We start from the raw sequence: 14219 nt of genomic DNA on the forward strand, positions 1-14219 counted from the left end.
TCATTTATATTGGGCAATAATATTTGAAACAAGTTTTCAATAAAGCATAGGGTCAGGTATTTCAACTGATTTACTCAAATTTTTGAATGAATGAAATATATATTTGACAGTCTGACAAGAAATTGAAGCCAAATACTAAATTTCATTAAACTCTTCATCTTGGGTATCTTATTTCTGGAAGGCTCATGCCAAAATGATTTAGTCTGATTCTCTACAACAATGGTGGGTTGACTTGACAGCACCTGACAAAACAGTTCAGTGAATTTCATGATACCAGATACAAAGAACCTAAACTGGCTACTCTATAAAATGTTCACTGTGACTTGGAGTGATGACAGTAATAAATTTGCCAAATTTTTTATTTCTACTTAAGTAAGAGAACTGCTTTACCAGTTATTGGGTTAAAGACATTCCCATTACATTCTACTTTCTCTTAATTATTTATTATGTTCCCCAATTCTACCTTTTAAAAACTAATAATTTATATTTAACATCATATTTTCTTAATGAGGAACATAATGTCTTCATGTTACTAAAATGCAGAAAACTTTTTCATATTCATCAATAAATGAGGAAAATATTTTACAATCATAATATTTATTGCTTAATTTTACTTAAAGATGGTATTTAAAGAACTTCCAGCAAATCAAACTTTTTGCAAAAGAGAAAAATAGCTCTTAACATGAAAGAATCAAACCTTCATTAGAACCAGTTATGATAAAAGGGGAGGAAAAAATTAGAAATTTGAAAAAGGAATTCAGTAGACCCTTATTAAAAGTTGTGTATACCTTGATTATCTCACAGGATAATTTTTGATGCTCCAAAAATAACAAATGTAAAATAACTTAGAAAAATTTAAAATATAAAAACAGGTTGATTAGCTATAAGCAAATTAATATTGGTAAAAGTACCTGAACACAGAACTTAAATGAGTACAATAATAATATATTGTAATTAAATTTGGCATACTTTTGGACTATATCAAAATAGTTGATAAGGAAAACTACATTTCTTTGTATATGATACTTTTTCACTTTCTTTCAGATTTAGAAATCCTGTAACAGTAAATAGTATTTTAGAGAATAGCTTTTTTTTTTTGCAAATTAATTTTTCCATAAAAACCTACCATACTAGAAATAGGTAAAAAATAGAATATCATTACCCTAATGTATTCACACATATATATGTGTGTGTGTGTGTGTGTGTATATATATATAAAATAACATCATGTTATATAAGGGAGAAGCTGTGATTAATCCAATCACAATGTTATAATGTATTTTACAAAAAGCTGAAATGCAAGCTAGGGAACAGAAGAATTTTTAATATGAATGTTATTTATATATACATATATCATATTAACACATTTTCTGAGATTAAAAAATCATTTTTTATTGAGGAATCCTTCAGGACAGAGGCTTTCTGGCTTATGTAATGAAGACGAGATAGCAGTACAGCTTAGGGCATGGCAGACAGTTGGTGGTTAAGAGCACAGGCTTTAGAATAAAACGGGCTTCAATTTCAGTGTCATTTCTGCCAGTCATCAGTTCTGTGACTCCAGATAAGTTAAGTTGCTTGATCTCTCTGAACCGTAAGTTTCCTCATTTGTAAAGTGAAGATAATAATGTTATATGGGTAGTTGTAAGGTCTATGAAATAATGCCTTTAAGTGCTTGCAGTAGTCCTAGCCCTCTGTTAAATATGTAATATAACTTATTTTTTAAAATTAATAATAATTAACAGTTTGTGAACATGTTAGCTTTCCACTGTTATTCTGCATATGGCTTCAGAAGATCTGAATTTTATCCTGGCTCTAACCACAGATGTATGACTTTGGGAAGGAAGGTTATATAACTCCTATCTATTTCTTTTTATTAAATATGTGAAATAGTATGTATGCAAGGGTTCCTATGAGGATTAAAATTAAATATAATAATGTATATGGGCCGGGCGTGGTGGCTCACATCTATAATCCCAGCACTTTGGGAGGCCGAGGCAGGCGAATCACAAGGTCAGGAGATCGAGACCATCCTGGCTAACATGTTAAAACCCCGTCTCTACTAAAAAAAAAAAAAAAAAAAAAAAAACCAACAAAAACTTAGCCGGGCGTGGTGGCGGGCGCCTGTAGTCTCAGCTACTCTCAGGAGGCTGAGGCAGGAGAATGGCGTGAACCCAGGAGGCGGAGGTTGCACTCCAGCCTGGGCACAGAGCAAGACTCCGTCTCAAAAAACAAACAAACAAACAAACAAAAAAAGTATATGAAAGCACCCAACACAATACCTAGAACAAATCAGACACCAAATATATTTTTTTAATGAAACTTACGGTAGGCATGAGTTACTTTAAAAACTGTAGTTTCACAATTTAACAAATATTTATGGAGCACCTATTACACATACGGAAGATTTAGCTGCAAATAAGACATACTATGTCCTTACTCTTATGGAGCTTACATTTTAGTGGTGAGGTCAGGGAAATAAACAAATAAACTGATGAACAATTATAAAATACATTACACTGAGAATTCAAACAGTATATGAGGGTGAGTAACTTAGTGAACACTTCAGACAGGCCAGTCAGACTTCTCTAAGGAGGAGGTTGAGATAGTTAATTTACAATCCAAATAACATGAAAAGGCCTTGAAAAGATCAGAGGGATGAGGATTCTGAACATTTGCTGTGCAAAGGCACTGAGGCAGGACTAAACTTGAAATGTTTTAGATACAAAAGTATCCGCAAAACTACCTACATCACAAGTTTAAGGATACCATATTTACTAAGTATTACTGTTACAGGTACCTTGGAGCATATACTAGTAAAATGTATCTTCTTACTTTCTAGGAACTTAAAATATACATTTAAGTGAGGAAATGAAATAGCTGTGATTTGTCATCATTTTCTGTTTTCTTTTTTTCTATCTTCCTTAGAGACTATAAATGACACATTACTAAAGGAAGTGTTTCAGAGAGTATCATGTAAACTGGACTAATTCTGCTACAGCAGTTCTACAAAGGCTTGAAGAAAATCTTTGAAGTACTGCAATACAATTTTCTTGGAGCCAAACCATAAAACACATATATAAATGTTTATGTCTGCAAAACTTAGGAAGAAGGGAGAAGAGATATTTTCCCCTTTGCATACTTAGACAATGCTGAGTCTGTATCCTCCTGGTCTAAAAATTGAGATAACTGCATTCACTACAGGTAACCATGTTATCTTTATGACAGACTGTTAGTAAGATTCTAAATATTTGACTTTGCTTCGTGCAACCATCTCATTATTCAAAAATACATTTTCCTTAAATTTCCTGAGTAATGTAGTTATGAATAAATAGTGCAATGTAAAATATTAGACCCTAAGTTCAATTTATAAAATGAAGATTTTTATGTAAAAATTATGGTCAAGTGTCATATTTTGATAATATTTCTCAAAGATGATTCATTTGATATAACTAATTACAAGTTTCATATCCTACATGTTGATGACCATACAGAAACTATAAGACATATAACCGTCAAATATGAATCTACTCTTCCTTGCCAAATGAAGCAATGATGTTCTGCCAGCCAAACTAACAGGAAGCATGTGAAATGAACACAAAAGCAAACAGGCCTTACACTGCCTAAGGGAAAGTCAGCAAGATGGCAGTTTCAATCATTCGGAATAATACTAAAGCAGCCTTAGGCTTTTCTCAGAATGGAAACATGTCACTATTACTGCAATATTTCAGCAAATCAGAATGCAGAGAAAAGAACACTTATGCAACCACATCTCAGAAGGGCACTTTACTCAACATTTAAGTGGAAAACAATTATAAAGAAATTTCAGAAAAACTGTCAGTGAATATAAATGACTCAGGGAAAAATGTTTTTTCTTTCAAAGTGCTTAATAGATTTTTCAAAAGCTTACCACTTAGAAACAATTTCCTTATATATTCTCCTTAAGGAATTATTAATGTAAAGACAAATTTATATAAAGTGGTAAGTGAAAAGTTTGGTATTCAGGCTGCCAGTAAGAAATGCTCATTTTTCCCCAGTATAGTACTACTACTTTGGAAGGTTTGATCAAAGGGAATAAGCTTTCACAACATTTATATAGGAAGTTAAAAAATACTTCAAATATTTTGGGAACTTACCTAATCAGTATACTTTTAGCATGTGTCTAGTCATGTAGCCATCTTTGGTCAATCATCAAAAAATCAAAGGGAAATTGGCATGACTCAACCCTAACTTTAATACCGCATGATTGTGTCGTGTAAGCTTGTTTTGTGTGAGAGCTGCTGTGGTTTTAGCAGAGAGATTAACAACCGGACCTAAGCTGGCCTCCAAACCTTGCCCTGCTGATGCCTCAAGCTCTTTGAAGTCTGACCATCATACCTGGCAAAACAACAGTGGGAACTAGGATGGTGTCAGATCTAATCAAATTGTTTGCTGCAGCATAGCTAACTATGGGGTTCACTAATTGGCCCAATTGCGGATTATACCTTTTGCTACAGATTCAAGACAATAATTTAGTTAAATGATTTTTTTTTATCTTTTCTAATTAAGATTCCAAAGTGGGAAGAAATAGGATTAGACAGGTTCTGAAAACTGTGTTCTCCTTAAGGTGGTAAGCACTTTTGATAGGTTAACTATGGCATGTGAAATATAGAAAGTATAGTAAGTATTAAACCAACTTCTGGAGATTCTGTGAAACCTATGTAATGCTATTATATACTGATATCACTAGAGAATAAAAACATAAATATGAGAATGATAATATAATGAATATATCAAAATGTACACATGTAAAAAAATTACATTTCCATTGTTAAAAAACGTTAATTTGGGTTTATTTTTGACAAGTGATTTAATCTAAATGAATAGATGCCTATATTAAACTTTGATTTTTTTTTCTTTCTGCTAGCTGCAGTGTATCTAGGAATAAAAGTTAGTTGAAATAACAAACAATATTTGTAGTATATTGGACTACAGCCCATGATGCTACAACTTAATAAGGCTCCCAAGCCAGACATTTATATTTCCATTATTTTATTTTAGTAACATAATTGTGAGTTGACAAGCAAGTTAATCATCCCTCTCCCAATCTCTAGATACAGTAAACATATTCAACGTTCTACTTCTCATTTAAAAACTGGAAAGGCTGCTGAAAATAAGCATAGGGAATAAAGTAAACCTAGGACCAAAGATATCATGAAACACTCCAAATTATTACACATTATCATAGCCACTAGCACTCCTTAGTTTGTAAGAGTTTATGCTTTTCTAATATGTAAATAATAATCATATTGAATAATCCTACTGAATAGTACCAAGTTATATCGCAATATAATTATAAATCTAATTTATATTGGTTCTATTCTAGTCTTAATACTTGAGAATAAATCTATTACATGAGTATATCAAAAATAATAGCTACCTAATAAAAACTAGATTGGTCAATTATTTTGTTGAGAATAAGTTCTTGGTGACTGGAGAGGTACTGAGGTCCTATTCTGAATTAGGGACAAAGTATGATAAGACAACCTCGAGTAAACATGATTTACTTTGACATTCTCTACTCTCAATATTCATTCAGTTTATGAGGCCCACAAAGATACACTATTTATGATAATTGCTATTTTTTGGACCAATTACAGCCTACACAAGTAGTGTTAATCTTTATATTGAAAATTTGTAGTAAATACTGTAAGTCTTCTGTATATTTAAATGTTAATCCAGTTACTGTACTCTCTGACTTGAACTTAGAAACACTGAATCTTTGAGCTGGAAAACTGTCCCACTACCAAAGTGGAAACTCTCTTTGTGAAAACCTTAATGGATGGTGCAACTAATGTAATAATACATTATTATCATTTATATTAATTTTATGACTAGAATGTGCTACAATATGATCGAGCTGAAAATATAAAATCAAAATAGCAAAATATTATTAAGTGCAAGTGAAAATGTTGCATTTATGTCATGAAATATGCAGCCACATTTCAAATTCTGCCAAATCTTACTTGTTTATGTACTATAATTACATCATAATTACTAAAGAAAAAATTGGTTAATGATAGCCTGATATTAAAGAAGTAAAAATTACAGAAGCTAAGAAATGCAAGTTTAACCAGTTATTTTAGCTTGGAAGTGATGCTATGTATTCAAGTTATCTTACACATAACTAAGAAGACAGTGTGTACAGGTCACTTGACTGGTGGAGCTTATATCATATTTATAGCTGTATTATTTGCACTATTTTAAAAAGCCCATTCATAATTTATCTATATTATATACATTTAAGCAAAGATTTTATACCTATTAAGTAAATAACCCTGTTCTTGATTCTTAGATATGAAGACGAAAAACACATCATTTATGTGTATTGAATCTATGATTATATCTTAGTAAAGCTTTTGTTTAAAATGTTTAAACACTACATAAAAGTATAAATAAGTTAGTATAGTACTTGCTACTTAACAAAGGCTCAACAAATGTTTGCTGTGATTAAATGGAGGTTAGGCAAGGTTAGGTAAATTTGATCTGGTTAAGATCAAGGAGTAAGTAGTATATAATGGTTAATCACATATGCCATACTATGTATTGCTTATAAGAATCATCAATTTTCAAAGAATTGGAAAGCGATTTCTTTTAACCTGAAATCACAGTTTAAACTTTCACTTTTACTTATCTAGAATGCATGTCAGGATTTCAGTGCAATTAGTATGGATATGATTCTGTTACAATTTTTGTAGAGGGGCTAATTTATAGAGCTTTGTAGTTACAGGTATTAGCAAAAATTTTTACTCTGATTAGATAAATATTTTCACTTGAATCTGGACAATACCAACACATACTCTGAGAAGGAAGAAATATTCCTTTGCTTTCTCCAAATCACTCAAAGAAATTAGAGATTATGAGTTAAAGTTGCTCTACCTGTTAGAGGCCCTTGGTAGCTGCTAGTAAAAAGATAATCAGTTTTCATACATATAAAGGGCAATGACTTAACAAATCAAAAAGGTGCCCTAAAAATAGAGATGAGAGTGCTTGCCTGCTTCTTTTGCCCCATGTTTCCAACCTTGCCCCCTTTTGAGACATGTGACTGACAGTAAATTCCAACACGTAACAAATTTGCCTGTGGAATTGGAAATGTTATTTTGGCTTTCCCTGCTAAACTACCTTTCACTTCTGAAAGTGAGACTCTGATTCAATGCCTGATTCAATGTCAGATTCAACTATCTTTCACTTCTAAAAGTAAGACTCAGATTCAACAGACTATATATTTTAGTCTCAGACTTTACAGGCTAGCAAGGTTATATTTTATTTTTAAAAAACTATCAGGACATTTAAAAAGAACATTTATTTGTTGTGAGTATTAAAACAGTAGCATTTGCTCGATGATTTTACCCTCAATAAAGGAATCCTTGAACTAGTTACTTTCAAGTCATTTCTACTCCTGTTTCTAGTTTCTTTAATATATTAACAAGACTTACTATCTGTTTGGATATGCATTTTAGAATGTACGATACTACATTTAAAACATTTTAGGTGAACCACATGATTTTATTGTATTCTAATTATACCTATATATGTACTTCTGTTTGGTTTGTTTGATTCTTTAGTTTTTATTTTTTCTAATCACTAAATTGAATATTATGGCATAAGTAAATAAGTCATTTAGAATGTATATATTTATATTAAAATAACAAAAAAACTCAAAAAAACCTTAAGTGATTAGGTTATTAGCCAAAAAGGTACCGAGTTTGATTATATAGAATTTTAAGAAACAACAGTCTATTTGTGTTTTGTTTTCAAACATTGCTTCTAAACCACAGGTTGACCAATTACAATGATTCTTAGTTTAGCATGGTGGGAACAAGAGAGAAAATGAAACAGAAACCTGTGTGGTTAATAAAAGATCTTTCATCAGCTCTGACGGTGAAGTGCAGTTACTATTAGAACCTAAAGTGGGACCTCTCCTCTGAGAGACCTCTCTGACAGGAGAGGTCCCACTTGACATCATGTAAGTTCTTTATTTTTCTCTTTCCCTCAATTCCCAATAAGACTCAATGAGACAGAGAAAGAGAAATCATAAACATGATTCACATTACTGTACTACTTTCTTCTCTGGGTACAATATTTACTTTCACAGGGGAATCATCTTGCTTAGTTTGTATGGTAATAGAAATGGTATCTCAGATGTTGTTGTTAGAATACTGATTTTGGGGAAAAGGTGCCACATGGAGAGAAATAACTTACGCCTTCCATTAAAAATATAAACTCAGAAGAAAATGATAAGCATGCTTTCCTTGTGACACTTAACTATAACTGTATCTTTCTCAAAGTTTGAAGCAATATTATGGTACATTACTCAGTATTCTGTCAGAAAAGCTGAAACAATGTTTGAACAATTACAGTGTTGGGTTCCACTTCAATGGTTTCTTTTGAGAACTAAAGCAAATTAGCTCAAGAATCACCATTTCTACACTCTCGCTCTTTTGGCTTTAAGTGGCTTTTGAAGGGAGTGTCCCCAGATGAGAAACTTCTAACACTCCTGCAGAGATGACCTGCTTGAAGAACTGGCTGCCTGATTAACTATTAACTGCTCTCAATAGGATTAGATAATTAAGGACATTGATGACCATTAATTAGTAGGAGGGCACATTAATTTGTCACTGGATAGGGCCCTTACAATGATTTATAGGTTAGTGCTACTTGCAAATGTGAAGGGAAAGAGAAAAAGAGAGAGAACCATTAAGTTACCTTATCAAGTGGCCAGCTTAAAGAGGGCAGAGGGTCAAAAAAGGGCCAAAGTGGTCACTTAAGGGTGAAGTCCCAAACACCAAAGCAGTGCCAAGCCACATTGACCATCATTTGGTGATGAAGTTAAAAATATGCTAATTTATTGGTGGCAATTCTCTCTTTTTATGGTTTCAAGCAGTTAAGACAAGTGGCCTGCTTAGGAGCTTTTCATTTGAAAAGAGATTAAACAAAATGGTTTGTCAAGGCTGCTTGGCTGTTTTATGTCTTTGTTAAAAAAAAATTGTGCCGACTATACTGATAACTATCACATCACCCAAAAGCCATCTCTCTCTAAGCATTTACTTCATTAATAAATACATCAATTCTAATTGCTTAATAGTTCTCTGTTCACTTGCTCTTTAGCAAGATTAAGTTGAAATAAATCTTTTGTCCTACTACTTTCTGCCACCATTGCTTACGTAAGGGTCACAAAAAAAGTTGCAGTGTCTTAGAAAATGTACTTAAAGACACTAGTGTAAATTATAATTTGTTTAGTTCCACACGAGGAAAGGTAATTTCACTAATAGTAAAGAAAAACGCTTTTAAAATGTAGATAAGAATCCTCTTAGCCACAGACAATTATGGGTAGCATTCACATTCCACACGCAAGTAAGCACAGCTCATTAACATTTAATTAAATATGCTTTTGAAAGCCATGGAAATATGCATATCATATTTATCATGTAAGTTTGGAGCTTACTTTTAATAGATATTCAAAAGAAAATCATCTTTGCCATACTTGATATATTGTAAAAATAAAACAATAGTCTAAAAAATTATTCTGTTATATCAGAAGAACTTAATAATATTTAGCATAAAACATGTCCTAAGAATTTCATTAAATAAGTGAAAATAAAAATAAAATAAAGTAAAAATAAGTTAAAAATAACTTTACCTCAAGACTGTAAACTAAAACATAAAAATTCTCTTACCTCAATAGTGAACAGCTTCCTTTTTAATTTAAAAGCTAAGTCTTTGACATCTGATTCATCACAGATCAAGTTATTAAGCCGAGGAATCTGCCGTATATGAATCAAGCCTTGTGGAAAGGAAATTAAAAGAAAAAAAAATTAAACATTGTCATCGGATGCATAAATTAAATAGTCTTACAGCAGAATCCTGTAAATTTACACACAAGCATCCTCCTCTTTTAAAACTGGAGCTTACTACCAGGAGCAATGAAGCAAATGGTGTGATTATACTCAAGTAATCAAGCAGAATAAGATAAACAGAAATCCTTGTGCGACGAAAACTAATTGCACTTTGGTACAGAAGTACAGATGTAAAGAGGGATCTTAATACTTGTCAAAACTACAGCCGGTTTGTGTGTGATTTTCTCTTGTATTTACAGTAAGCAAATATGGCTATCACCTTGCATGCTGCCCACGGCACCACTGAGTGATCTTTATTTTATTAAATGCACCACTAAGCAGCCAGCAAAACAAGGCTTATAGGTTACTGATAACCAGTGAAGCACTCATGAAAAGTATTTCATTTTGTACCTTATTAATGACTTGAACAAACCATTGAAGAAAACTACATTTCAGGGTACACTCTAGGACCAAACGTTAACCCCTATGCCATCCCAAGACACTCATATCTATGGCATGTTAGACCTTTATGTAGCTGCTATAAGCTTTGCAACAGTGCTAGGTAAACCATGAGCTTTGGCCTCTTGTCAATAGAAACACTTGCTAATTTTTTCTGACAAGGGCACTGGATGGCTTTTGTGCAGCCTAATGTAGTTTCTGACTAAACTAGGGGTCATTTCCCACAGATGAAGACATGGAAGGTTCTTCACTACATCTTTCTGCCTGACTCAGCTCATATTTAAAAATTAACATCCCGAGGACACTGATCCAAAACACGGGGAGGAAAGGCAAATTACAGATTTGAACAAAGAGACAAATCTTACTTATAGAACTGCTTCTCTAGTACAAGGTTTTGTAAGTATGTTTAAATGCTTAATAATGCATCTATTAGTCTTAGCTTAAACCTTTAAAGGTACTTAGCTTGAGAAATGGCCTCTTCAAAAATAATTAACTAAAATACCTGACAATTTTTCAAACTTAAAAAAATGTAAAAGGTGTTTCAAGAAGACAGCTTTTAGCTACAAATTAAGACTATCTCATACATATTATTTAGTAAAATATATCTATTAGAAATAGGCACACCACACTTTTATTTGCACATTTCTTATTTTAACCTTAAATGTGCTTGCTTAGCTATCAAGAGACCTTATAGAATAAATTAATAATTTCATAATCAGGTCCTCCTTATTAACAGAAAGCATACTAGTCTTTAGAACCACTCATTACTGTGTGGAAAATAATTTATCAATTCAGAGATTTTTGCACGAAGAATCATAGCCTTTCAACCTTTGAAATACTTTAATCAAAATAATATTTTTCAGAACATAAAATATTTTACAAAATGCATAAGCTCATAATACTTGTCTTATAAAATCTGGTAGCAGGCTTCAAAGAAGCTATACTCAGTCTTTAGAGGTTTCCATAGAAGTATGGTAGCTCCATAATAATGGTAGCAATAATTTGTATATACTAAGAATAATAGGTAAAAATCTGTTATTCACTGCATTCTATATTTGGTTTAGACCTATAATACTTAGACCTAACTACTACATTTTTACTATTCATATAGTTCTACATAAGACTCTTTATTAAAAAGAATCCCCAAATTAACCAAATGACTACAATATTACTAAAAGTAAAAAAAAAAAAAGTAGAAAGTCTGATGAATTCACCTGTGTTTATTTCAAGGTGGCAATATTTTATAATTTGTTCATAACTCAAACTAACAAGAAAATGAGTAAACAGAGAAAAGTTCAAATATAATGAAAGATCTTCTCTTTCTGAAAATGTAATTGACTAGGAATCTGTAAATATAATCCAGTATGTATCTTATTATACGGCTACGCTTTGTAAAGTATAAACTGCTTTAGAAAACTGTCATTATTAGAATACGGTATTTATTTCAAACATGGCTAGTAAGTATGACTGATTACACGGCTACCCTAAGACACTAGGACAACAAAATATACAACTGATTCAGCCATGCCTTAATACTTGGGTTTGACTCCTTTCAGTTATTATAGTCTATAGTCTTAATGTAGTTGGGTAATAAGCTGCCATGGAAGACTGGACAGGAATGGAAAACATTTAATAGGTGTATTGTAAAATTTATACTCCTTGACTGTATACATTTGGACTGAACAGGATGCTTCCAGGTAACCTAAAAGCAGCCTGCTCATGCTCTTCTCATTATGAAGGTTCTACTTACCATGATAATCCTTATACAATGGATTAGTTTCTCTCTCAGAACCAATAAATGATTCCAGACCAATTACTATATCTGACAAGTTTGTGACACGGGCAATAATGGCTTTATTCTGCAAAACATGGAAACAAAACAGTAACGTTAAATGTTATGTTAATAATATAGTATCTGTAAAATATCACTATGCCATCTCATGAAAAACTGTAGTAGAGATAGACTATCAACAGAGAAATACCTTAAAAGTTAAAGCTACTATAGGCAGAAAACTGGATGGAAATATGCCCTTAACTGAAAATGCTGGCCCATGTAGTCACGCTATTCTAATTTGAAGAACTGAAGGGAAAACATAAATTGGTAGAAGATATAAATTGATTAGTTCTGGTAGAGAACATAAATTGATTATTTTTCACTTGTATTAGGGAACAGGACTACCTTTATTCTCATACATGATTATTTTTCAAATTACTTCATTCAATGCCCATTGGAAAATCTGTCAGACAGCAGGATTAAGAAGCAGTAGATGGTACAGCATAAAGTATAGGGCAAGAGTCTCACTGTCGTCTGTCAGCTGGGACAAGGTCCCAGCCCTGTAACAGCTGAGGTCCTCTGTGACATATTAGAAACAGGGAAAGGACCAGCTAAGAGACTGCAACATGGCTAGCTATGGAGTCTTCTGTTTTCTCTTTCCAGATGCTGCCACTTGGCTCTGGGATAATAATAAAGGGAAAGAAAAGATGGTAGATGATTAACATTTAGACCAGTAGCCTACCCTTTATTTGTCGACACAATCTGAGATGAACTGAAATACTGCTAAATACATTTTAATAAATGTCACATTTTGCCAGATCAAAACAATAGGTTAATATGTTTACAAACATAGTATGTCCAGTTATTAAGTAGTAAAAGTTCTAAAATACTGAGAATCTCCTGGCTATAAAAATATAATAATCAAATATCTGGTAGGGTTTTTTTTTTAATTCTTTAATTACTGGAAATCGAGTATTCCTTTTAGCCCCTGACAGAGTGGTAGATCAGAAAACTGTGATTATATGCTATGATGTCTTAGATAATTTTTTGCTTAGCAGATCTAGATAAGTTGAAAATTTTTTTTGTAAAATTTTGCAATTTTGAAACTCTCGTTTTATACAATGGTAATGCTCACCAGTTTAAAACTAATCTTTGAATAAGAGAATGGGAAATACGAAACAGTCAAGAAAATTTATCAGCCTGCTATATCCCCTGTTAGAAAGAGGTCAAATATAAGAAGAGATTTTCATTTTCTGGAAACATGATTACAACTGAGCTTACTAATATTCCTGCTTCTTAAGTCCCTTTACAAAGATGGCATAAGAATGGAAAATTAAAGAGGGCTGGTCAATGTTACCTGACTTGGTATTATGAAACACATAGTAGCCTGTGTCACCAAACATTCTGTTGAAATGACTGGTTAACTCACACCTAGGGCAGTATTTGAAACTCCTTCATAAGTTGGAATGTTTCCGCGTTATATAAAGAATGTTTCAGCCTTTGGATCAGTGTTGTTAAAAAGAATTAGTAAAAATAATTATTCTTAATTGTCTTTAATATGTTCAATCACATGGGCACACTAAGTATAGAAAAACATAATTTGGAAATGCCTATTTTTTCTAAGGCAATTTTTCATTCAATGGTGAGAAAATAATCCAGATTGATTCCTTACTTTCAGTTCTGTGCCACAGGGGATGGTCCTACTCCAGGAATAACAGGGGCTTCAGAGGCCATAAACATGTTCCTCTCAATATTTCTTTAGCCAAAGACCATTATATCAAACTCATCCAGGTTGGGTTTCAGCCAGTTATTCTTCACCCAAACAAAAATGTCTGCCAGACATTCCAACAGCTGGGATACAGTTCACAATGAGTCAACTTGAAAATGATTCATTGTGCTGAGTATTGAACAATGTTGGGGTGGGGGTGGGGTGTGGCTGGGTTGATAGTAAAGGGTGAGAACAAGTGGGAGATGAAGAATAACCATGTGGTTCCCCCATTAAGAAGAATCATGGATAATAACCAGCAGGCTCTTATCATTTCATTTTTAGGATAAACTCAACTGGGAAGAGTACTCCTGTCATGGACCCTCAGATGAACAGGCATTTATAAAGG

General features: G+C 32.6%; 1 protein-coding gene across 4 annotated transcripts in view; it reads right to left on the reverse strand.

The window, feature by feature from the left end:
• The window catches only part of ELP4 (elongator acetyltransferase complex subunit 4), a 253137-nt gene that overhangs the window by 115073 nt on the left and 123845 nt on the right, over nt 1–14219 (reverse strand). For all 4 annotated transcript variants that reach the window (XR_013403958.1, XM_028833542.2, XM_028833541.2 and 1 more), the window contains exons 8-9: nt 12082–12190; nt 9714–9820 (exon numbers count right to left, since the gene is read on the reverse strand). Coding sequence is in view for 3 of the 4 variants with exons in the window: in XM_028833542.2 (XP_028689375.1) it covers nt 9714–9820; nt 12082–12190 (216 nt within the window). In the remaining variant the exon portion in view is untranslated. The remainder of the gene's footprint in view (nt 1–9713; nt 9821–12081; nt 12191–14219) is intronic.

This window comes from Macaca mulatta, chromosome 14 (assembly GCF_049350105.2).
Source record: "Macaca mulatta isolate MMU2019108-1 chromosome 14, T2T-MMU8v2.0, whole genome shotgun sequence".
NCBI lineage: Eukaryota > Metazoa > Chordata > Mammalia > Primates > Cercopithecidae > Macaca > Macaca mulatta.